This window comes from Ranitomeya variabilis, chromosome 2 (assembly GCF_051348905.1).
Source record: "Ranitomeya variabilis isolate aRanVar5 chromosome 2, aRanVar5.hap1, whole genome shotgun sequence".
Taxonomy (NCBI): Eukaryota; Metazoa; Chordata; class Amphibia; order Anura; family Dendrobatidae; genus Ranitomeya; species Ranitomeya variabilis.
The window spans coordinates 262,564,677-262,591,567 of NC_135233.1; the positions used below are offsets into that span (position 1 = coordinate 262,564,677).

A 26,891-nucleotide genomic window follows, 5' to 3' on the forward strand; every position below is an offset into this window, starting at 1 on the left:
GTGCGCATGTTGAAAAAATTTACAGGAGAAAAATCTAGATTACCAGAAACAGCCAATGGGACTACAGAGGGAGTGTATTATGGGATATCTATATATAGACCCTAGGACTGCTGAAATCTTCAGATTTTGCTCCTGTATCCTGTGACATGATGGATCTTCACATGGATAGCGTTTACTTCAACCTGGATCTAAGCATCAAGATTTTTCTTGCGTGTGCGTTTGCTTGGGAGCAACACCGAATCCGTGAAAGACAGAGAAGGACACGGCGTACACCCAATTATAGAACTGTGGGAGAGCCGTGGTGCATATCACACCCTGTATGTCGAGCTCAATGAGAACCCGGAAAAATTCCCGGAATATACCAGGATGTCACAAGACTCCTTCCGGGATTTGCTTGCTCGTGTCCAAGGAGCCATCCGGAGACAGGACACACAGCTCCGTAGAGCGATTCCACCAGAGGAACGTCTCCTGGTTACCTTAAGGTACGTAATAATTCTAAACAAATGCTAGTCATAATTATTGCTGGTCTGACATGTATTCTTTGCATTTTTGTAAATTATTTTTACTTTATTACAGATTTCTTGCAACTGGAGAGAGCTTGTCATCCCTCCATTTCCAGTACCGCCTTGGAATTTCCACCCTGTCCGGAATAGTTTTTGACACCTGCCGGGCTTTGTGGAACGTTCTCCGTGAAGAATTTATACCCATACCCACCGAGGACATGTGGATGGAAATTGCTGATAAATTTTGCACTGTGTGATTTCCCCAACTGTTTGGGTGCGGTGGATGGGAAACACATCCGGATTATCAAACCAGCCAGAACGGGATCACAGTTCTTCAACTACAATAAATATTTTTCAGTAGTTCTCATGGCAATAGCCGATGCAGACTGTTGCTTCATTGCCGTGGACATTGGTGCTTTTGGCCGTGGCAACGATTCACAGACTTTTAAAAACTCTGATATGGGCCGATGTGTTTATGGCAAAAATTTTTATTTTCCACAGCCACAACCTCTCCCCAACACTCAAGGCCCACCGATGCCATTTGTAATGGTTGGGGATGAGGCCTTTCAGATGAGTGAAAATCTCCTGAAGCCCTATTCAAGTCGGGACTTGAACCGCACAAAACGGATCTATAACTACAGACTAACCAAGGCCCGCAGAACAGTAGTGTGTGCCTTTGGGATTATGGTGTCCAAATGGCGCATTCTAGCAACTGCCATAAATCTAAAAATGGAGACAGTGGATGAGGTGGTAAAAGCCTGTGTGGTTCTCCACAATTTCATTCTGGCTAAGGAGCGACCCACCATCGATCTTGATGAACCGGTTGCAAACCCTTTGCCTGATTACCGTCATCACCCGCTGCGGTCAACAGTTGAAGTAGGCCACATGCGGGACCAATTTGCTGCCTTTTTTGATTCTGACATAGGACGTGTGTCATGGCAGGACAATATGGTGTAAAATGTCCTGTTGGCTTCGGCTCTGTAAAGTTATGTTTTAAATGTTAATAATGTTTTTTCTAATAAAATAATTGTGTTTTATTTTCTTCGCCATGTCTCCTATTTCCTTTACCAACCACTTTGGGTTTTTGGGCTTAGGTTGTTGACGTCATTGCGTCCTGTCTCGGTTCACCAGTAGCTATTTGCCGCAGACTGTAGAGACGATGGCTGTTTGGTGTCGTCGCATTCGCAGTATTTGTTCAGTACTTAACATCAGTATTTGTAAGCCAAAAACCAGGAGTGGTTGTTAAATGCTGAAGTGGTGCATATGTGTTTATTGAACTTTTCCTCACATAGTTCCACTCCAGGTTTTGGCTTACAAATAGTGATGTAAAATACTGAGCAAATACTGGCAGTGTGACGGCAGCCTACACAACAGATCTATAGTCATCAAGTCAGGTGTCAGAAATAATGAATTCATGATGCACAAATAAATGGCTCCTGAATTCATTTTTTCTGACACTTGTCCTGCTGAGTATAGATATGCCTTGTATGACCTACATCGTCCCTTCACTTTGTGTGAAATATATTTAATGTACAAAGAAGATAAAATGGAGGTAATACAAGGCATTTCTCAAATCAGCAGGTCAGGTGTCATAAATAATGATTTTGTGAAGACACGACCTGTTGAGTATAGTTGTGCTGTGTATTACCACCAGTAAACAGAAAGAAGGGGTTTTGGAGAAAATACAAGTGTTATTTTTTGGGTCAACCTCATATCTCTTAGGCTAGGGTCACATTGCGTTATGTGACCGCGTTTAACGGACTACGTTACACCGCAGCATAACGCGGTGTTAACGTAGTCCGTTAACGCCGCCATAGCCTGTAATGGTGAACGCGTCGCTAGCGCCCGCCCACATTGGGCGTGCGCTAGCAATGTGCCGTCATTTGAGTGACGGACCTCGGACGCTGCTTGCAGCGTCCGCGGCGCGCCCGAGGTCCGTTCCTCGCTAGTGCAGATCGGGGATCTGCGCTAGCGGGGACGCCGAACGCGGACCCTAGAGAAGCATTGCGTTAGCGCAATCCTCTAGCGCTATGCGCTTAACGGATTGCCCTAACTCAATGTGACCCTAGCCTAAACCAAACACACACAAAGCTTCAGTGTTCTGCTAACTAAGTACTGGAGGTTGGAGGTGGCCCCCAAAAAAGTGTTCAACGCATTTTTTGTAATTGGCACACGGTGTGTGTTGCCGGCGGCGAAATACACAATTAACCAAACCTTATAGGGGCAAAATACAGGTTTATTTTTTGAAACACAAAAAAAAAAAAAATTAACTGCGCCTGCTTGGGGTTGAGTGACGAAATTGTGGGGTGTCGAGCTGTGAGGTTTTGCTTACTGTCGCCGACATAGGGGTGGCAGGAGAAGGCGCTATAAAACTACTGAGGTCAGGAAATTCGGGGATTGGGCTAGACACATGAGAGGGCTGAGACACACTGGAAGGGTGAGACAAACCAGACATTACAGACACATTGGGAGGTGAGGGGGGAGGGATAGCTATTGTTTTCTTTTTTGTTTTGCCTTTCCCTTTCTTGGGTCGGCGCAGCTACCCCGGGAGCCTCGTTGGGCTCATTGGTATCGGCCTGGCCGTGGTGGCCGACCTGTCATGGTCTGTGTGCCTTTGCAGCGGCATTGTTGTGGTGGCGGGTAACGCCAGGGCAGGGTCCGTCAGCGGCATTGTACTGTGGTGGCGGAGAATGCCAGGGTCCGGCAGCGGCGTTGTTGTGGCGGGGAACGCCAGGGCAGGGTCCGGCAGTGGCATTGTTGTGGCAGGGAACGCCAGGGCAGGGTCCGGCAGCGGCATTGTTGTAGTGTGGTGGCGGGGAATGCCAGGGTCCGGCAGCGACGTTGTTGTGGTGGCGGGGAACGCCAGGCCAGGGTCCTGCAGCTGCAGCATGGTGGTGGCAGTGGAGGAGGTCCAAGCAGGAGCAGTGGTTGTCATGGTGGTGGCGGTGGGCTGTCCTACTGCACTCGGCGTGGTGGTGCTATAGTGGTGTCCGGCAGTGCTTGGAATGGAGGTGGCCGTGCAGTGGTATGCAGCAGAGGTCGGCATTGAGGTAAAGCGTGACAGTGTGGGCACAGGTGGAAATGCCCCCACTGTCTGCTGAAAATACCGACTCTGCTGCATAGCCTGCACGTAAGCAGCATTGCAGGCCTGCATAACACTAATCTGGAGATCGGGACTAAGGTGTTCCGACATGCCCTGTTCTATTTGATTAAAAAAATGATGTGCTGGCCTCTGGAGGTCGGCTTTCACTTGGGCAAGGGCTGTGGTAACATCCTGGATACGTGTACTCATATGACTAATGGCAGTATCCAGTCGGTCACCCATCGCCTTGAGTCCCTCGTGGAAGACCGAGCTCAAGTGCAAAAACTCGGGCATGAGTGACCTGTCCGCGGCCCGCTGCCGGGAGGAGCCCAAAAAAATTGGGCAGAGGCTGAGGACTGGGGAAGGGGATCACTTGATGGACCAGCTTCCTGGTCTCCAGTTAGTGTGGCAGGCCCACTTGCTGCAGCGCTGGAGGATGGCTGGGACGGGTCCGTGGCTGACTGATGAAGGACCGCTCCAGAACCTGTGCCAACAGTGGAGCTCCAAGTGCTGTGAAAAAAGATTAAAAAAAAATTAATACCAACCATTTACAAAACGATAACTCCTGTGGAATATAAACATTGAGATTAAGGCTGAGGTCACACTAGCACTATTTGGACTGAGTTTTACATCAGAGTTTGCAAGCCTAAATCAGGAGTACAACAGTACGCAAAAAAGTATAATAAAACCATATGCTCCACTTCTGCATGCATCAACCACTCCTTGTTTTGGATTCAAAATACTGATGTAAAATATGAAGGGACGATGGAGGTGATACAAGCCATATCTATATACAAGCCATATCTATACTTACCAGGACAAGTGTCAGGAAAAATGAATTCAGGAGCCATTTATTTGTGCATCATGAATTCATAATTTCTGACACCTGACTTGATGACTATAGATCTGTTGTGTAGGCTGCCGTCACACTGTCAGTATTTGCTCAGTATTTTACATCACTATTTGTAAGCCAAAACCTGGAGTGGAACTATGTGAGGAAAAGTATTCAAAAAACACGGGCCCCACTTCTGCATGTATCAATCACTCCTGGTTTTGGATTTCAAATACTGATGGAAAATATGAATGGACGATGGAGGTCATACAAGGCACATCTATACTCACCAGGACAAGTGTCAGGAAAAATGAATTCAGGAGCCATTTATTTGTGCATCATGAATTCATAATTTCTGACACCTGACTTGATGACTATAGATCTGTTGTGTAGGCTGCCGTCACACTGTCAGTATTTGCTCAGTATTTCACATCACTATTGGTAAGCCAAAACCTGGAGTGGAACTATGTGAGGAAAAGTATTCAAAAAACACAGGCCCCACTTCTGCATGTATCAATCACTCCTGGTTTTGTATTCCAAATACTGATTCAAAATAGTGACCAAAAAATGCTAGCATTACAAAACATTTCTTTCTTTTTTTTTTTAACCAATATACTTACATTCTCCGGGCAAGGACCGGTCTCAAAAACGCAAGGATGCGGTGGTACTTGTATTTTCGGATCCTTGCTCCAAAACCACTTGGAAGCCGGCTCTCTTGGCGCAGGTCCTTGTTGAAGCGGTCCTTCATCGATCGCCAACGTGTTTTGACTTTTGACACTGTTGACAAAACAAAACATAATAGTTAGGACAATGGTCTTTTGACCGTGGTCACACAGCTGTGTGTGCTGAGAAAAAGTAATGACTTTCTATCATCATACACAGTTGTGTGAGCATGGCCAAGGTATTGACTACATCACACTGCATTGCGATACTTGCCAAATGCAGAACGGACCCGAGTCGGGGCATTGGCCCAGCCATCCCACAACGCTGTGGCCACCTCATTCCAAAGCCGCCGGATCGTCACGTTGTTGGCGTGCAGTGGATCCCGGGTGTCCCACAACAGGACTCGCTCATGGACCAGGGAGATGAGGTGCTCATTCTCTGAGGTCCTCATCCCGTTCTGGAACCTAAAAACAAAAAGGACATTAATATTGGAGACATTAACATAAGGAAGACAGAAAACAGAAGCAGAGGAATGGCATGAATATTGAAAGTAAAAAAAAAAATAGTGCTGAAGCAAAAGGGAAAGAAAGAGAGAAGTAAAAAGAAATGAAGATTCAAGAATTGTAAAGTGAGGATACAATAAACAGTCAGCCAGGTATACTTACACGCTGCCGCCGTGCCACCCGACCGTGACTCCGCTTCTCCTGCCCAGTCTCTTCCGCTGTAGAAGTGCTCTGAAAAAAGGAAAATATACATTGTCATATGTATAGATGTGACAGTGAATACTTGCCAATCTGAGGAGGTGAATAATCACTTCGCTGACATTTTCCCCTTGTGCAGGCCCAGGCGTTTGCTCATCATCAGAAGAAGACGACATTCTGATGCGTGCAGAAAGAAAGAAATGGCAGAAATTAGGCCATGTAGAGACATAAAATTGAAAAGAAAGGCATTTGGATAGGATATACTCACATTGTTCAGAGGCTTGTTTGCTGCTCCAAGGGGCTGTGGGGCGTCTCGTCTGCAAGGCAGTCTGCTGACTAGTGACCTGCAAATGTCCACTACCTCCCTTTATCACCTTGTATGTGGGGGGTGGCTTATCAGTGACTAGACATGTTTTTCTCAATTGAAATGCATGCGTTCAAAAACGCAGCCAAACGCATGTGCTAAAAAACGCATGCGTTTACATAGACAGCAATGCGTTTTTTTGTCGCAATCTTTGCGCAATCGACCGCATACGTTTCCAGGCGGCAAATTGACGCTTCTAGAAATGACTACATGTTGCATTTCCGCTCCAAGCCGCAAACGACGAGACGACGCATGCGTCGACAAACGTGGCAAAACGCGAAGAAACAAAAACGCATGCGTTTCTAATGTTAAATATAGGAATACACAACGCATGCGGATATATGCGGAAGAAACGCTGCGGACACAACCGCAAATGTGAAACCGGCCTCAGATAATTAAAAAGTTAAGATATTGTATCTATACTGTCCCACTAGTTAACCCCTTTAGTGAACACCATAAAAAAACAAAGCAAAAAACAATGCTTTATTATACCACAGAACAAAAAGTGGAAGAAAACGCGATTAAAAAAAAAAAAACAATATTAATGAAGTATCCCTGTTTTCGTACTGACCCGAAGAATAAAACTGCCTTATCAATTTTACCACACACAGAACGGTATAAACCCTGCCTCCTCTTAAAAAAATAAATAAATAAAGATCCTGAATTGCTGTTTTTCGTTCATTCTGCCTCTCACAAATCGTAATTGAAAGCGATCAGAAAATTTCATGTGCCTGAAAATCCTACCAATAAAAATGTCAACTCGTCCCGCTAAAACCAAGCCCTCACAAGACTCTGTGGGCCAAAATATGGAAAAATTATAGCTCTCAAAATTATGGCGATGCAAAAACTATTTTTTGCAATAAAGTGTCTTTTAGTGTGTGACAGCAGCCAAACATAAAAACCCAGTATAAATCTGGTATTGATGTAATCGCACCAACCCGAAGAATAAAGTCGCCATATCACTTATACCGAACGAGGAACGGCGTAAAAAATAAACTGAATTCTTCCTCCCAAAGATCGCACTACGGCTGGGCGCACATTTATCCTGTGTTCTGCGCTGAGCGCTTGCACCAGGGTTTCCATGTAAATCTCTGAAATACGTGATTCAGACAGAACCTCTGGCAGAAGATTCCGAATGAGGCAGATGGAGGCACTGTGGACGCAGTCTGACCTGTGATCCAGCGTTGTCTATCTTTTTAGGTTTGCATAAAAGTGCTGAACAGCCAGACGGAGTCCAGAGTAACTCTGTTGCCTCATTATAGGAAATGGATCCATCGGGGGTTTCAGCTAAATCAAGTCACTCAGATTTAGATGGAAACCCCAAAGTAAGTGCTTAGCGTAGAGCGCCGGATAAATGTAATCCCTAACGTTATGTAAAATGTTCCCAGTAAAAGCTTCAACTCCGTCCACAAAAAAAAGCAAGTCCTCGCTCAGATCTGTCATCTGTTAGGGGACTTCCACGTTACTGGTAGTAAAAAGGCTCCGGAAAAGTGAAATGGCTCCTCGCCGCCAAAATAAATTCAGCAAATTCTGCGCTCCCAAATCCAAATGCCCCCTCCCTTCTGAGCCCCACAGTGTACCTAAACTACATGTATCGTCCACGTTTGGCATTTCTGAAGCGATGAGAGCCCGCCTAACTTATGGGTGCATGCCTCCAGTAGCATGGGCTGGGCATAATGTACCAGTGAATGCAACGAACTGGTGACTGCCACGGCAGTTTGCAATTTTCACTCTGCAACATTCATTGCTGCTTGTTTCTGGAAAATACCCACGAAGTCAAAATTGTCACTACACCTGTAGATAAATTCCCCAAGGGGTATAATTTCCAAACTGGGGTCACTTGAGGGAGGATTCTGCTCTTCTAGATATTAGGGGCTCTGTATATGGAGTCCGCAAACTGTTCTAGGATAATCTGCTCTTCAGGAGGCAAATAGCGCTCCGCTCCTCCCAAATCTCTCTGGATGGCTTGGTAGTGCTGTACAGACACATACGGGGTACTGCCACATTCAGTAGATATTGTGGGACACATTTTGGTGCCATTTTTACCCACTTCTTGTTTGAAAATGTAAAATCAGGGGCTAAAACAAAATTTTGGTGGTAAAAATGTAGTTATTTTTTATTCACTGCCCAATGGTATAAAATTCCGTGACACACCCGTGGTGTCAGTATGATCACTGCACCCCTAGATGAATTCATTGAGAGGTGTAGTTTTGTAAAATGAGGTCACGTATGGGGGGTTCTGCTGTTCTGGCACCTCATGGGCTCTCCCAGTGGGTCACGGCACTTGCAAACTATAACAGTAAAATTTAGCCTTTCCTCCCTTCTGAGCTTTGCTCTGTGCCTGAAAAATATTTCCCAATTACATGTAGGGCATTGGGACACTCAGGGAAAAAAAAATGCACCTCAGTTTGTTGTACAACATTTCCTATTAGCCCTTAGAAAAATTAAAAACTTGGGGCTAAAACAACATTTTACTGGTAAAAATATAATTTATTCTTTCTTCACCGCTCAGTGGTATAAAATTCTGTGTGGCACATGTGGTGTCAGTATGTTCACTGCACCCCTAGATGAATTAATTGGGGAGTGTAGTTTGTAAAATGAGCTCACATATAGGGGTTTCTGTTCTGGCACTTCAGGGGCTCTGCCAATGTGACATGGCACCCTCAAACCATTCCAGCAAAATGTGAACTCCAATATGGAGCCTCTTCCCTTTTGAGTTTTGCACTGTGCCTCAAAAGTAGTGTTCCCCCACATATGGGGTATTGGTGTACACAGGAGAAATTGCACAGCAAATTGTATGGTGCAGTATCTCCTGTCACCCTTATAAAAATGCAGAATTTGGGTCTAAAATAACATTTTTGTGGGGAAAATTTGTTTTTGTTTTTTTAATGCATTTATTTTTTTCACGTCTCAACATTATAAACTTCTGTGAAGCACCTTGAGGTTCAAGGTGCTCACCACACATCTAAATATATTCCTTCAGGGGTCTAATTTCCGAAATGGGGTCACTTGTGGGGAGGTTCCACTGTTCAGGCAAATCAGGGGCTCTCCAAATGGGACATGAAGTCCTCTGATTCCAGGAAATATTACATTCAAATAGTCAAATGGTGCTTCTTCCCTTCTGAGCTCTGCAGTGCGCCCAAATAGTTTTGTTTTTTTCCCCCACCTCATATGGGGTATCTGCCTGTTCAGTAGAAATTACACAACAAATTTTGGGGTCCATTTTTTCCTGTTACCCTTGTCCAAAAAAATTGGATCTGAAGTAAAAAAAATAAAAAGTTAATTTTTTTCCCCACATTCCAATAACTCCTGTGAAGCACCTGAAAGGTTAATTAACTTCTCGAATGTGGTTTTGAGCACCTTGAGGAGTGCAGTTTTTAGAATGGTGTCACTTTTGGATATCTTCTTGGATATCTTCTATCATATAGACCCCTCCAAGTGACTTCAAGTGTGAGGTGGTCTCTAAAAAAAAAAAAAAGTTTCGTAATTCTTGTTGTAAAAATGAGAAATCGCTAGTTAACACTTATAACTTCCTAAGGAAAAAAAAAAATAGGTTACAAAATTGTACTCATGCAAAGTAGACATGTGGGAAATGTTACTGATTTATGTATTTTGTGTGACTTATCTCTGTGATTTAAGGGCATCAATATTCAAAGTTGGAAAACTGAAAGTTTTGCAAAATTCCAGTTTTTTTTCAAACGCAAGTCATATCAAAGAAATTGTACCACTATTATGAATTTCTAAGCAAAAACGTATAGGCATCCAGAGACACTAGTCAAAAAGAACAATAATGAAGAGATAGATTAAAATAAATGAGTTTTTATTGAACAAATTGCACATTAAAATTTGAAAAGAAAACCTGAATCAAAAAATTACCATGATACATGTTTGAGTAATCAAAAAAATTGACAGAATAATCAAGTCATCATGATTGGTGAAGCGGAACAGAATCAGGCTGCAGGTATTTAAATATAATAGTGCAAAGACTTCATGTGGCCAGAAATATGTGAGTTAATAGGCAAGTGCACATGAAAATAACATATATAACCTGACCTAATGAAAAAAGGATGCAATGTATAGCTTACCCATAATGCTGTAAACCGCCCGTTCGCGACACCACAGACGCCTTGACGCGCGTTTCGCGGATGTTCTTGCTCAAGGGGAGAAAATATTCTCAGAATCACCAGGATCCATTGAAGCATTCTAGAGTTAAAACCTCATAAAGTCCCAGTGGTCAGAATTGTAAGAATTGGCCTGGTCATTAACGTGCAAACCACCTTCGGTGATAAAGGGGTTAATCTTTATTTGTAGGTTTCAGTTAATGAGATTCTTGTGCTGTGGGGGTGCTTCCATATTCATCTGTATGGCTTCTGACAGGTCATTGATCCCTCACTGACCTGCCCCCAAATTTTACATACTAAATAAATATATGTATTGAAAAATATAAATAAATCACATTCAGCAGGCAAGCGCCGCCTGCGCTGCAGCATGATCGCATTTATAATATACATTAAATTATTTTATTTAGTGATATACATTTAGGCTGCCGTCACACTAGCAGTATTTGGTCAGTATTTTACATCAGTATTTGTAAGCCAAAACCAGGAGTGGAACAAATAGAGGAAAAGTGTAATAGAAACGTACGCACAACTTCTGCATTTATCACCCACTCCTGGTTTTGGCTTACAATACTGATGTAAAATACTGACCAAATACTGCTAGTGTGACGGCAGCCTTATTATGAAAAAAACTGTCTAAAAATGGCACTGGCCGTGCCTGTGCAGTAGCATCTATCGGCGATCCAATAGATGCTACTGCGCAGGCGCCAAGGAATCCGTTTTGCTAGAGGCGCCAGTGGATCACTGATAGATGTTACTGCGCAGGCGCTGCCGGCGCTATCTTGGTGGAGACATTTTTTTTTCTATCCTCTAGCTAAATGGTGCCTGCTACTTGGCAGGCACAGCCGGCGCCATTTTTTAGACAGATTTTTTTTTTTTTTTTTCAGAATAAATGGATATTACTATATAAAATAATTTAATGCATATTATAGATGCAATCATTCTGCAGCACAGGCGGCGCTTAAACCCCCCCCCTTTTTCCTCCAATACATATTATATTCAGTATGCAAAATAGGGGACAGGCAAAATAGGGGGCAGGTCACTGAGGGATCAGTGATCTGTCCTAAACCATACAGATGCATATGTAAGCAGAGCACCACATGAATAAAAAAAACAGGCCGCCCCGGAGCACGAGCGTGTCATTAACTGAAATCTGAAAATACAGATTTAACAACACCACAAGACGGATTTCATCAACCAAGGTATCATTTCAATAAGTATAGCGTCAGCAACCTACCACTAGGTTACTGTGCACAATCCTGCTGACAGGTTCCCTTTATTGTAAGCTTGCTGCTTGGAGGTCCATGATTACTTGTGTACTGATGCATTCCCTGTAAATAATGCTTTGGTGTAGAATTCTACAAAGTTTTGTAACTTTACATTTTGTCTGACCGATTTTTTACATTAAATAATTTCCCATCTCCCAGCGTCCCGAGGGCTCTTAGAAGCTGCTCATTTCTGCTATTTAATGGCTCAGGTCGGTTTTGGCGTATTCACCAAGAAAACAACCAAGTTAGTTCTCATCGGCACCAACCACAGGTGAGAAGACGGCATGAAAATACTTTAATAGCCAATGACATTAACCTGCACCCACTGTACACACATAAATTTCAATATCGCTTCATTGGGGCAACAGGAAACCATGGGTGTATGCTGTTGCCACTGGGATGCTGACACTATGCACAAAACAATTAGCTCCTCCCAAGCAGTGTACACCCCACCGACCAGCATCAAGTTAATCAGTATAGCCTAGTATGAGCAGAAGGCAGACATAGGTCTGTCACTAGACCCTTATCTACCTCAGTTTTCGTAATTTTTCGGTAATGACTTTCCCTTTTTCAGAAGGTTTCTTCTATCACTTGGCGGGAAACAGTGTAAACAATCACACTGTTATCCCACGTAGAGACACAGTACGGCGTGGGCTGACATCCCATATCCTCATCTGTCTATCCTGCACCTAACACACAAGATGTGTTCAAGGGATCCAAAATTGGTGCTGGCCCCTTCTGCATGCTCGCCCACCAGAGCCAGATGACGTAAGGAGGTACAGACGTCCCGATGAGGTTTAGACGTCTGTTCTTGCATCTCAGATATCTTCAGGGACGAAGGGGTTATCCCCTTTGGTTGGCAGGTTTTCCCCACCTCTGATATCGGTCATCAGTAGAAGCTATGTCTAATAATTCAGCCCTATAGAGTGGGAATAAGATTTATCGGAGGTGTTGGCAGTGTCTAGAAATTCTGACAGCGTTTTCTATACTGGGGCATGTATATATGTATGGGGCACTTAATTAGGGGTTATTATGTGTGTGTATTTTTTCCTGCTTCGTGCTTTAGGCCTGCTCTTCACCTGGTTCTTAGTCCTCCGCGCCTCTCCCCCCTCCTGCGCCTGCCTCTCTTCTTACTCTAGACCCCGGCTTCTGTGCGGCCTAGCTGCGGTCGCCCCCTCACTGCATTTTCATTGCTCTGGCTTTTCTGCCACTCGCCTTGGACATGCCCCTTCTACTTCTGTGGCGTGGGAAACTGTGCTCTATTTTCTGTCAGGAGGCCCGCCTCTTCTTCCCCGTATTAAACATTTTCCGGCATCCGGACCCAGCTTCACAGGAGCCTCTCTCGTCCAAGCTCTACTCTGCAGACTGACACTCTCCTCAGCAATCTCCTCTTTTTTTCTGTCCCCTAACCTGTCATTTGTTAATGAGCCTGTGTCTCTCTTCTATCATGCCTAATTCTAAAGGAGAGCATTCTCCGGCCTCTACTTTGTTCTTCCTGTAAATGCAGACTCCATTCAGGTCAGTCTTCTCCCCTCTGTCTGGATTGCAACAATAGCAATCCCTTTGTGCTTACTACCCAGCAGTCATCCACCGCTTCTGGAGAGTGCTCCCCTTCACCCATCCAAGGTGCCTCAGACCCTGGTATCCGTGCTTGACAGATTGCCTATTCCTCTCTCTGCGGATGCCGGCGAACCCCATAACCCTTCTTTACATCCTTCTTCTCATATCAGCATTGTCCATAAGAGGGCTGGGCAGGATAGTCGCTCCAGTTCCTCTTCTCGCTTCCCAGATGCTCCAGCAGTACCTGAGTTGGGCTCTGGTTCCGAAGCTGATTTAGGCCTGGATTCTGACCAGGCCTCTAACGTGAGACATAAATGAGACTTATGTAGCGGTCTATGAGACCGTTACTGTTAAGTATGCCCCTTCGGAGCCCTCTGATCAGGGAGGGTCCTTCAGACCGTTAAGGCGAACTCCTATAGCTTTTGCCCCCCCCCATAAGGAATTTGAAGGGGTCCTTTCAAGGGAAAGGGAAAATCTGGCCCGATGCTTCCAGAGAGGGAAGCAGCTAGGTATTTTGTATCCATTTGCCCCAGATGTTAAGGGAAAATTGGACCTTCTCTCCGGCAGTAGACTCCCCTGTTTCAAGACTGTCCAACAACACGGCCCTTCCCCTTACAGATGGGGCATCCCTTAAGGACTACAATGACAGACTTATGGGAGTCATTTGCCAAATCGGCCTTTGTAGTAACTGGTTCCTCCTTATGCCCTGTCTTTGCTACAACGTGGGTGTTGAAATCTATATCTGCATGGGCTAAGCAACTCTGTCCTGGCGGTAGCTGCACCTCGCGAGTTAGCCGTCTTAGCGGACCAGATCTTGCAAGTGGGAGAGTATGAGAGAGTATGTAGTGGCTGCCTACCGCCTCTTGTGCAGCTCAAGCGTCTAGTAATATAGTGGCCATCCACAGAACCATATGGCTAAAGTCATGGCAGGTGGACTTGTCCTCCAAGAAGCCATCTCGTTCCTCCAAACATGCGTCCTCTTTGCTTTCCCACCTCAGGAACATTTTACAGGTTTCCATTCAAACCTCTTTGTAGTTCCAAAGAAGGATGATACAGTTCAACTCATCCTAGATCTCAAGTTACTGAACAAAAGGGCCCGTCTTCATCATTTTGGAATGGAATCCCTTCTTTCCAGTCCACCACCTGACAGCACCATTGGAGGACGTCCTTCTTACCCTCAGTGGGACAGGAACCACAAGCAGTTAAAAGGACCCTCCCCACTCCACCCACCAGTGTTTTTCCTGTCCCACTGCGGATAGGAACGGCAAGCATGTCCTCCGACGGTGCTGTGCAGATGGTGGGGATCGGGGGTCCCAGCCTTTCCCTTCCCCGCCGCAAGATATCTGCGGCTGATACCTGCTATGGGGGGTCCCTCAGCCTCCCCAGTGTAGCGCTGCTCCTGGGGTCGGGTCCGCTTCCTCCTCGTGGGGGCTCTCGGTCCGGGTGCCTGTCTGCTGGGGAGTGAGTGCTTCCAGCAGCGGCCGGCTCCAGCATGCGGCCGCTACTTCCGGTCGCGACGACCGCGTCACTTCCGGCGCGGCCAGCATGGAGGATGGCGCCGGCAGCAGCGCCGGCCTCGGTGAGGGGCACAGCGCGTCACCGCAGCGGCGGTAAGGAGGGCAGGATCAACCAGGTATAAACTCACTAGGGGGGTCTGTATGCCGCCGGCCATCCTGACAAAGGAGCACTCGGCTATACGTCCATATTGTCATCTGCACTATGGAGGAGACTGCCAGACCTGAAGGGACTGACCAGATTCAGGGGCACGTGAGTGGGCTATGTAAAGCCATACCACAAAACTCACCCCTCCCCCTGCTTCCCTACTTACGGTGCCCACGTATCTCTATTTTACCCTAGGCTGAGCCTTCCATACCCACAGCCGAAAGGAATAAATCGGGAAAAAATAAATGCCCGATATGTGCCACTAAGTTTCCGGAAAATTGGCGGAAACCATTGTGCAAATCATGCACATCCAAAATTGTGGGTGATGAGCAGACGACACTACTATCCAGTATGAGGTCCATGATTCGACAGGAGGTTCAGGCTTCTATCTCAAGCTTGAATCTTTCCCAGCCAACTCAGTCAGAACCGCAGACTTCACGGAAGAGACCAAGGGAGTCTAGCCCCTCTTCCGAGGGTGAGGTTTCGGAGGATTCTGACCAGGAAGAAAGAGACGGATCTGTGGGCAGAGGGAAGAGATATCTCTTTTCCGCAGCAGACACAGATGAGCTTCTTTATGCTGTACGTAACACCATGCAGCTACAGGATACACCAGAGGAGACCTCGATCCAGGATGAGATGTTTGGCGGATTACATGCCCAGGTGACAAAGGTCTTTCCCGTCAACAACCACATCCGTTCCATGATCCTGGAAGAGTGGCAGGAAGCGGAGAAGAAACTAGGTTCCCAGGGATTTTAGACTTCGTCTGCCCTACAATCCTGAGGACATTAAAGTGTGGGATGAAGTTCCCAAGATCGATGTTCCACTAGCAAAAGTGGCGAAGAAGACCTCAATACCATTTGAGGACTCTTCCGCATTAAAAGATCCTATGGATCGTAAAGCGGACGGTTTGCTAAGGAGAACTTGGGAGTCCTCCGCAGCAATAATACGGGCCAATATAGCGGCAACATCCGTAGCCCGGTCAATGCATTTATGGATTGACGATTTAGAGGATCATCTCAAAGCCAAGACTTCTAGAGAGGTTATCCTTAAATCCCTGCCATTGCTCAAACTCGCAACAGGCTTTATGGCGGACGCTTCGGCTGAATCTGTACGTTTCGCGGCTAGAAGCGAATCTCTGTCTAACGCGGCCAGAAGAGCCATATGGCTAAAGACCTGGTCGGGGGATCTCCAGTCAAAAAATAAATTGTGTGGAATCCCATTCTCGGGGAATAAAGTATTCGGGCCTATTCTAGAGGATATCCTAGAAAAAGCCTCAGATAAAAAGAAGGGTTTCCCTGAGGAGAATACCAAAAAATATCAGCCCTTTCGTAGGTCCCGACCTGGTCAGAGGATAGACTACAATGGGAAAGGGAAGACTGGGAGGTGGTCTTATCCCGAGGGTGGAAAAGGTAGAGACTCCATCTTCCCTAGTGCAGGTACACCAAAGTCAAATAAATGACATAAAGGTGGGAGGTCGATTACAAAAATTTCTAGAGGGTTGGCAGAAGGTGTCCCAGAATCCTTGGATTCTACAAGTGATTGCACAGGGATACAAATTAGAGTTCTCCAGCAGTCCCCCAGAAAGATTTGTAGTAACCCAACCCTGCCCGCTCTCCGACTCCTCCATGTGGACAAACATCCGGGAGCTGTTGGATTTAGAAGCGATTGTGCCAGTTCCCATCTCAGAAAGAGGCAAAGGCCATTATTCCCATTTGTTTTCAATAAAGAAACCGTCCGGGGACTCCCGGACGATTATAAATTTAAAACCATTAAACAAATGGGTCCGGTACAAAAGATTCCGGATGGAATCTATAAAATCCACGACGCCTCTAATAGACAAGGACATGGTAATGTGTACCCTAGACCTAAGCAACGCATACTATCATGTCCCAATACACATCTCCTACCAAAAATACCTGAGATTTGCCATAAGGAACAAGGGGATTGTACATCACTTCCAGTTCAGATGTCTCCCCTTCGGGCTTGCTTCAGCGCCCAGGATCTTTACCAAGCTGATGTCGGAAGTTGTGGCCTATCTAAGGAACCAGAATGTGACCATAGTCCCATACCTGGACGACTTCCTGATAATGGCGAAATCACAGAAACTCCTCAAGATAGACTGCACTTTCACTCTTTCCATCCTACAGGAGCTGGGGTGGATTGTGAACTGGAAGAAGTCCTGCCTGGTCCCAAATTCCAGAATAAAATTTTTGGGGGTGATGTTGGATTCCAATCTAAGAACATCTTTTTTACCAGAAGACAGACAAGAGGCCTTGATCAGGCACATTCATCAGTTCAGGAGAAATACCCCCTACATAAGAGAGGCAATGAGGATACTCTGCTTCATGACAGCATGCATACCCTGTGTAAGATGGAGCCAGTACCACTCGCGGGAATTGCAAAGAGAAGTTCTAGGATCCTGGAACAGGAAACAGAGTTCCCTAGACAGGAAGATGGTTGTGTCTCCGTCGGTAAAGAGATCCCTAACCTGGTGGACCACACCAGGAAACTTGAGAGAGGGAGTTCCATGGATACTCGATCCCTGTGTTACGGTTACCACAGACGCCAGTCAATACGGATGGGGCGGTCATATAGGAAGAACATACTACCAGGGAGAATGGACTCCTCAAATTGCCGCAAGATCGTCAAATTTCAGGGAGCTGTATGCGATCTGGAAAGTGTTGTGCCAGGCCCAGTCATTGGTCCGAGACAGACACGTGAGAATACTGTCCGACAATGTCACAGCAGTGGCTTTTCTGAGACACCAGGGAGGTCCGAGACATCCACCACTGCAACACTTAGCAGACCAGATTTTCAGGTGGGCAGAAAGATCTGTCAAATCCATCTCGGCAGTTCACCTGGAAGGTGCCAAGAATCAGGTAGCAGATTTCTTGAGCCGAAAGTCGGTACATCCCGGAGAATGGGAACTGAACCCGGAAGTATTCAGCAGCCTATGCCAGAAATGGGGAACACCTCAGGTGGACCTCTTTGCCACCAGGTCAAACACAAAGGCCAGAGCATTTTTCTCTCTGAATCCTCTAGATGGAGCCACAGGAGTAGATGCCTTGTCTCAGTATTGGGGAGAAGGTCTCCTGTACGCATTTCCGCCTCTTCCTCTGATACCGAAGACACTCAGGAAGATACGAGACGAGAGAGCAACCGTAATCCTGGTGGTTCCCTTTTGGCCAAAAAGAAGCTGGTTTTCTCTACTGTCCAGGATGTCAACAGAAGAACCAGTCTTTCTACCGAACAGGCAGGACCTTCTACTTCAGGGTCCGGTGTTCCACAAGAATCCAGACTCTCTTCACCTATCTGCTTGGATCCTGAACGGCAAACCCTAAGATCCAGAGGCCTGTCAGAAGATGTCATTACCACACTCCAGGCAAGCAGAAAACCGGTGACTTCGGCGATATACAACAAGATCTGGAAGCAGTATTGTTCCTTTCAGGGAGAAGGTCATGTGGATACTTCGAAACCAGATATCCCCAGAATCCTCGATTTCCTGCAACTCGGATTTGACAAGGGCCTTCGGCCTAGTACTCTAAAAGTACAGATTGCAGCACTTAGTGTATTTTTGGATACATCACTAGCCTCCCATCCCTGGATAGCGAGATTTTCCAGGGCCACACAGAGAATGAGGCCACTTGTGAGGAAATCAACTCCTCCTTGGGACCTAAACCTGGTCCTTAACACTTTGTGTAAAACCCCTTACTTGCTGTCGGAAGATATGGACATAGCCAATCTCTCCTTTAAAACTGCCTTCCTAATTGCCATCACATCGGCTAAAAGGCTGGGGGAGATGCAGGCTCTTTCTATCCAGAACCCATATCTTCAAATCTTTGACGACAGAATAGTCTTCAAACCTAACCCAGCTTTCCTCCCCAAAGTAGTATCCTCTACCAATATAAACCAGGAGATAATCCTTCCTTCTTTCTGCCAACACCCTAAAAACGCAAAAGAGGGTGTCTACCATAACCTTGACGTTAGGGAGACTGTTCTAAAATACCTGGGGGCAACAGAAAGCTGGAGACAGGACACTAACTTATTTATACAATACGGTGGTCCAAATAGGGGTTGTAAAGCAGCAAAATCAACCATTGCTAGGTAGATTAAAAACATGATTAGCCTAGCATATACAGACCAAGGGAAAGATCCCCCAGACACTCTTAGGGCCCACTCAACACGAGCCATTTCTACATCATGGGCAGAGAAGGGGGGTGCCTCAGCTGAGCAAATCTGTAGGGCGGCAACTTGGACTAGTCTTTCTACCTTTGCTAGACACTATAAATTAGATGTCGTATCAGACCAATTAGCCTTTGGTAGAAAAGTATTACATGCAGTAGTCCCACCCTAGTTAAACATCCTTTGGTATTCTCCAATGGTGCTGTCAGGTGGTGGACTGGAAAACGGTAATTAGTTCTTACCGGTAGTTGTATTTCCAGGAATCCTCCTGACAGCACTACTAGTTCCCTCCCACTGCAAGCTTATACTACTGACTAATGTGATGTAACATTGGTGTGTGATTGTAAATAAACTCTCTTTTTTGCATCCATCCAGATATGGTACTTAAAAAATCACTGGTGGGTGGAGTGGGGAGGGTCCTTTTAACTGCTTGTGGTTCCTGTCCCACTGAGGGTAAGAAGGACGTCCTCCAATGGTGCTGTCAGGTGGATTCCTGGAAATACAATTACCGGTAAGAACTAATTACCGTTTTTTCATAGCTTCCATGGAATTTCAAGAGTTCCTGGGATATGGATATGGTGGATATCCAAGACGTCCATCTCCATGTCCCGATTTTTCCGAGTCATCAGAGATTCCTGCGATTTGCTGTACAGCAGGACCACTTTCAATTAGTCGTCTTACCATTCGGCCTGGCAACCGCACCCAGGGTCTTTACAAAGATAATGGCTGTGGTGAAGGCCATTCTACGGACACGGGGTCTAGTGGTCCTGCCTTACCTCGAGGATATCCTCGTAAAGGCCCCATCCTTCTCTCTATCCCAGGAAAGCATGTCCATCACTCGACACCCTGTCTCGACTGGGCTGGATAGTCAACAGGTCAAAATCTTGTCTAGTACCAACTCAGCGTTTTTTTTTATTTTACTGGGCGTGTGCTGTTAAATACCCTTTAGGAGAGGGTCTTTCTTCCTGAGGAAAAGAGCAAAGCTGCCAGAGGGGGGGATTTGCTCTCTTCAGGCCCCTCACTCTCCATCCCTTCGCTCAGCCATGGTGGTTTTGGGTAGGATGGTGGCGGCTGCAATTCTCTTCACTCCGTATCACACCAGGCCCCTTCAACAGACCGTCCTTTCACAATGGAACAGATCTGTTCTCTCCCTATATTGTCCAGTCTGGATCTCATCCCGAATCAGAGCGTCGCTGGTGGCTGTCCAGGCCCCCCCCCTCATTCATCAGTTGGTCCTTCCTCCGTATCCACTGGCAGGTGATTACACCGAATCCCAGTCTCCTCTGCTGGGGAGCTGTATTCCGCAATCTCTTGATCCAGCGTAGTTGGACACCAGAAGAGTTTTCGCTGCCAAACAATATTCTCGAGATCAGAGCCATTCTTCTTTCCCTCCTCTACTGGCAGGACCTTCTCTGGGACCTACTAGTTTGAGTCCAGACAAACAATACTACGGCGGTGGCATATGTCAATCACCAGGGAGGAACTCTGAGTTCTCAGGCCATGGCTGAAGTCTCTAAAATTTCTTCTTTGAGCAAAGAACAAGATTCCAGCAATATGTGCAGTGCACATCCCCAGTGTAGACAATTGGGTCATCGACTTTCTCAGTCCGGTCGGCTATCTTGGAGGTGTACCGGTTAAGAACAGAACGCCTCCCCCTGGGGTAAAGGCCCACTACTAAACCCGTGTGGTGGATGCCTCCTGGGCTGTTCGCCATCGGGCATCCGCCTTACAGCTTTGCAAAGCGGCGACACGGTCTTCTATTTACACATTCACCAAGTTCTATAGGGTTTATACCTACGCCTCGGCCGATGCCAGCCTAGGTAGTCTCTTGCAAGTGGCAGTGGTTAGTTCTCTGACCTGATTTGAGTTTGTGCTGTTTCCCTCCCCAGAGACTGCTTTGGAACGTCCTATGGTTTTCTGTGTCCCCCAATGAAGCAATAGAGAAAAACAGGATTTTTGGTTACTCACCGTAGAATCTATTTCTCTGAGCCTTCATTGGGGGACACCGCATCCTCCCATGTTTGACAACTGTGTTGATTCTTTCTACTGTTACAGTTTGGTATTGTGATATTTCTCTCTTATATTGTTAATTTCATGTTACTTCTCCTACTCACGAACTGGTTAACTTGGTGCCAGTCGGTGGGGTGTACACTGCTGAAGAGGAGCTAATTTTTTTTTTTGTGTGCATAATATCAGCCTCCTAGTGGCAGCAGCATACACCCATGGTTTCCTGTGTACCCCAATGAAGGCTCAGAGTAACAGATTTTACGGTGAGTAACCAAAAATCCTGTTTTCCCTTCCATACATACATAACAATTGTTTTACACCCTCACCGCCAATTACTGTCTTCTGTTGTCCACCACTACTTGATGGTACGCACTAATGATTTAGTAGCATAAGTACACATCAGGTGCTCAGTGTTCTTGTGGTTGTGGATTTACATAAATTTTACGTTCTGTGATTTTTTTTCTTTTTTTTTCTTTTCTTAGTTTGCCTTTTGCTAAGTTTGCCTCTAATGAAGCCATCCAGAGGACAGAAGCCTATGAGTATGCCCAGTCACTGGGGGCTCAGACCATCTCCCTCCCCAATATTCAGGTAAGAGGCTGTCGGAGTAGATGGGATCAGCAGTGCTCTGCAATGTGACCAAGCTCGGCAATTACAGTAGATTTTCTCTCCCAGGTTTTTAAGTTCATCTATGCTTGTCGCCTGGCTGAATATGGCCTCTCCGCTCAGGCCTTCCATTATTGTGAAGTCATCTCCAAGACTATTACCAAGCACCCATCCTACTACTCTTCTGTGCTGGTGGGCCAGCTGCTTGAGGTGAATATTTCCTACCCCATTTATTGCAGCAGAATAACACTTACTCTGTGGATTTTTTTCACCATTATGTCCCTTGATTCCTCATGTGAAAACTTCCAGATTCACACCATTAAATAGCAGTGGGGTGTGGCATCATGTGTGTTCCCTGGCACATCTACGATTCAAATCAGTGTCGGACCTACTTCTGCCAGGGTAATATTTGCTCACACCTGAGGTTTTGCTAAAGCTTTACCTGGTCTGGGTAATATTAGGCTGAGTCCTTGCTGGATACATTTTTTTCTTCCATGATACATATAAAGAGAAACCTTACTGTGGAGACATGAGGGGGCTGTCAGTGGGAGCTCTTGTCCGATGGCCTGAGTCCACATGGACTAGGGCTTATCCCACTGAAAGCCCGTTCTCCTTTTTCCATAGACATATTACTACTCGGACAACACAGGATGAGGGTAAAAGTGTGGCAATACTTTACTGTACCACCACCAAACGATAGCACATAGAACAGTCCCAACAAAATACCCAAGATGGTGCAAAATTAGTCTCGCACCTCCGCTGGTTCGCCGAGATTAGAGCATCTGCAAGTTCAGGGCTGACTACCCCCATCTGTGGCACCCTGCTTTTGGTGGGCATCCACAGAGAGGCAGTAACGACAAGCTTAGCAGACAGGCCTTTTGAGGCACGTGACCACATGGTCCCAACCTGGCTTCTCTGCACGTCTTAATGGAGCCACGTGACTGGATGGTACCAACCTGGCTTCTCCAAATGTATCCATGGAGGTCAGGTGACCGGATGGTCCCAACCTGGTTTCCCCAAACATCTCCATGGGGCCAGGTGACCGGAGGGTCACAATCCTAGCTTTTTCTCAAATGTATATACAGGTGACCAGACGGTCAAAACCTGGATTTTTCAGACATTTCCATGGAGCCAAGTGACTGTATGGTCCCAACCTGGCTTCTCCAAATGTATCCAGAGGTTCGGTAATAGTGAATGGAGCAGATCTGTATTCCAGCTAGGGCCGTTGTTCTTAAGCTGGTATCCTGTTGAATGTCAAATCTGTGTCCTTCTTGATGAAGCCATGATGTCTTGGCTGTTTTTCTGTCAAGTCACTTTCGATACAGAGGCATGCACCCCTTCCTTACATAGTTTACAATGGTCCTTCAAGCCATCATCCACAGGTCAATGGGAAGGTGTGATGAGATTAACTCATTGTTTGAGTATTTAATCAGTATAAAAAGTTTGTCCTCTGTTTTGCTGGTCAACAAACTAGCTGGCCTAGTAAAATGTGTAATCAACATATTAACAAATATAAATTGTGCAATTACCCTATGTCCCTGTCTTTTAAAGATAGCAGACAATGAGTTGCAGCAAACAACAACTCAAAAGTCAACATCCAGGCTAATAAGAACAATAGGCTGTGCTTCTTGACCAACCCCAAAAAACACCTACATTAAAAAGTAAACCTAAAGGTAAAAGCCTATGTTTGCAGGCTGACTGAAAATAGACTGGATAATTAAAATTAAATGATGGGTCGTTACATTTACCATGTGTCAAAGTGACGTCAATGTGAAGAAGGGCCGAGTGGGACGGGTGCCAAATATGATTACCCAGCAAATGGGAAACTATATAAACATAATATCCAGCTCAAAGAAAGGGAGACCACACCCTTAACTGCACTAAGTGCAGGAACCTGAAACTTAACCGAAAATGAACTAGGTAACAAGTTGCTATGCATGCAAAATTGGAGCATGTTCACTCTGTATGTATGTGGAGCTGTGATATTTGGGAACCCATTTGGGTCTTTTACACTAATTGTCATTCCTGCATGGAGCCCTAGTGATGATGTTAACGTTGTGTATGCTGCTTCTTTTTTTCAGGTGTCTTCACATTTGAGGTTTTTCGATCCTCAGTTAAAGGAGAAACCTGAGCAGGAGTTATTTGTAGAGCCGCCCTGGCTTCTTAGGCTGCGCCACTTGGACATGCAGATGAAAGTATGCTTACAGCTATTCAAGCAGATGTTTCTGATTGAGTAGGACGGTTTGAATCAATGTTTCTTTTGTTGTATTACACCTCTTTTTTTAGCAAGGTACTGTGGTATACAACACTGGCAGGATGACTCCGCAGCAGTACGCCTGTAGCACGCCAAGCTCTGAGCAAGATCATGTCAGCCTGTCTGAGGGCATCGCTGCTACACACGATGTGCCCGTCATGACAGATAATCCGCTCCTGACCAACTTCCTCCCCAATATGACATCCGCTCAGAGGGTTCAGCTGGCGCTGCCGGGTAAGGACTCAATCCTTGACATTTTACTTCATTAATGGGAGGCAGACAAGCAGCGTTTCTGTTTCTCTGTCATGCAATGGGATGTTTTACTCACTGTCTTAATGGTGTCACAAACCAACACTGAGGTGGGCAGTGATGAATTGTAGAGAAAATGAATGCACAGGATCTTGTGCATTGATGCCTGAAAAGAAATGGTGCAGAAATCTTACAAAGTGTAGTAACATCCGTCATCTTGTCCTGGCAAAGCTGTCTGTTGGATTTGGGCACCCCAGACAATTGCAAACTTTTTATGTAAAGCACTAAATGAGTGATATTACAGTGGCTTGCAAAAGTATTTACCCCCTTGGCTTTTTACTTACTTTGCTGCATCACAACATGTTTAAATATTTTTGTGATCGATTTGTGTGTGATGCACGAAATAGTTGAAGTGAGAAAAATATAGGCATAAATTAAATTTATGGGATCAAATAACTAAAAAATGTCATGTGTATATTTATTCACCCTTTTTGCTATGAAGCAACTAAAAAATTTTGGTGCAAGCAATTACTTTCATACGTCACATGCTTAGTGACAGAACGTCCACCTGTGTGCAATCTGTCACATGTCTGTTAGTATATATACACACCTTTTCTGAAAGGCCACAGAGGCTTGAAAAACCACTGGTACCAAACCAACACAGCTCGTCACCCCAAGAACACTATGCCCACAGTGCAACATTGTGGTGGAAGCATCATGCTGTGGGATGTTTATCGTCAGCAGAGACAGTGAAAATGGTACGAGTCGATTTTAAAATGGATGTTGGAAAATACAGGGATACTCTTGAGCAAAAGCTGTTTCAGTCTGTCAGTGATTTGAGTCTGTGACGGAGGTTCCCCTTCCAAAAGATAATGACCCAAAGCAAATTTCTTAACCAACACTCGAGTGGTTTAAAGGGAAACGTGTAAATGTTTTGGAGTGGCCTAATCAAAGCCCAGATCTTAATCCAATTAAGAATCTGTGGTCCGATTTGAAGATTGCTGTTCACCAGATCAAACCATCTAACTTGATGGAGCTGGAGCAGTTTTGCCTTGAGGAATGGGAAAAAGTTCCAGTGGCAAGATGTGGAAAGCTCATAGAGACTCATCCAAAGCGACTTGCAGTTGTGATTGCTGCAAAAGGAAGCTATAGAAAGTACTGACTTTAGTGTGTAAATAGTTATGCATACTGAAGTTTTTAGTTATTTTGTCCTAGTTGTTGTTTGCTTCGCAATACAAAGAAAACCAAATGTTCACAGTTGCAGGCATACTCTCAAGCTACCTTAGATGTTGTCTGATCACGCGCTCCATACCGATTTGCCATGATATCTAAGTAGTTTTGTTATATTCCACTACACAGTCATGTCCTAAAGGGTTGGCACCGTGGAAATTGTTCCAGAAAATTAAATATTTTTCCCTGAAGTGTGTATCAAATGCATGTTTCAAATTGGACATGATTTCACACAAAAGAAAAAAAAAATGGGCCAGACTAAATTGTTGGCACCTATCCGAAATTGCTGGTAAACAACTTTTTCAAGCATGTGATGCTCATTCAAGCTAGCCCGTGGAAAGGAACAGGTGGTATGAAAATCACACCTGAAATCAGATAAAAAGGGGAAAAGGTGACTCGATCTCTGCAGTGTGTGTCTGTATGTGCCACACTAAGTATGGAGAACAGAAAGGGGAGAAGAGAACTGTCTGAGGACTTGAAAACCCAAATTGTTGAAAAATATCAACTATCTCAAGGTTACAAGTCCATCTCCAGAGATCTTGATGTTCCTTTGTCCATGATGCACAACTTAATCAAGAAGTTTACAACCCATGGCACTGTAACTAATCCCCCTGGACGTGGACTGCAGAGAAAAATTGACCGAAGGTTACAACGCTGGATGGTTGAGAAGCAGCCTCAATCAAGTTCCAAAGAAATTCAATCTGTCCTGCAGGCTCAGGGTGCATCAGTGTCAACGCTGACTATCCGTTGACATTTGAAATAAATGAGAAGCTATAGCAGAAGATCCAGGAGGACCCCACTGCTGACACAGAGACATAAAAAAGCTAGACTGCAGTTTACCAAAATGTACGAGAGTAATCCAAAATCTTTCTTTGAAAGCTTCTTGCAGACAGATGAGACAAAGATAGAGCTTTTTGGTAAAGCACATCTTTCTACTTTTTACTGAAAACATAATGATGCCTTCAAAGTAAAGAACACATTACTTACAGTCAAATATTGTGGAAGCTCAGATGTTTTGGGGTGGTTTTGCTGCCTCCGGCACTGGGTGCCTTGACTGTGCACAAGGCATCATGAAATCTGAAGATTACCAAAGGATTTTGGGTCGCAATGTAGTGCCCAGTGTCAGAAATCTGGGTTTGCACCATAGGTTCTTTGTCTTCCAGCAGGACAATGACCCCAAACATATTAAAGAAGCACCCAGAAATGGATGGAAACAAAGCACTGGAGAGGTCTGAAGTGGCCAGCAATGAGTCCGGATCTAAATCCCATTAAACACCTGTGGAGAGATCTGAAAATTGCTGTTGGGAGAAGGCACCCTTCAAATACGAGAGTCCTGGAGCAGTTTCCAAAAGAAAAGTGGTCCAAAATTTCAGTTGAAGGGTGTAAGAAGCTTTAGTGATGGTTATAGGAAGCGATTGCAGTTATTTATTCCAAAGGGTGTGCAACCAAATACTAAGTTGAGGGTACCAACAATTTTGTCTGGCCCATTTTGGGGGTTTTGGGTGAAATTATGTCCAGTTTGCTGTGTTCATAACAAAACGTGTGATTACAATAATTCTCTAGGATAAATAAGTAGGTTTTGGAGCAATTTCAAGGGTGCCAACACTTTCGGT

At 45.3% G+C, this 26,891-nt stretch overlaps 1 protein-coding gene across 6 annotated transcripts in view; it reads left to right on the forward strand.

Moving 5' to 3' along the window:
- Nucleotides 1-26,891, forward strand: part of SEC16A (SEC16 homolog A, endoplasmic reticulum export factor) — a 57,205-nt gene that overhangs the window by 18,109 nt on the left and 12,205 nt on the right. For all 6 annotated transcript variants that reach the window (XM_077284799.1, XM_077284801.1, XM_077284798.1 and 3 more), the window contains 5 exons: nucleotides 11,691-11,802; nucleotides 21,425-21,530; nucleotides 21,615-21,755; nucleotides 23,627-23,740; nucleotides 23,832-24,033. In XM_077284799.1, the coding sequence (XP_077140914.1) occupies nucleotides 11,691-11,802; nucleotides 21,425-21,530; nucleotides 21,615-21,755; nucleotides 23,627-23,740; nucleotides 23,832-24,033 (675 nt within the window). The remainder of the gene's footprint in view (nucleotides 1-11,690; nucleotides 11,803-21,424; nucleotides 21,531-21,614; nucleotides 21,756-23,626; nucleotides 23,741-23,831; nucleotides 24,034-26,891) is intronic.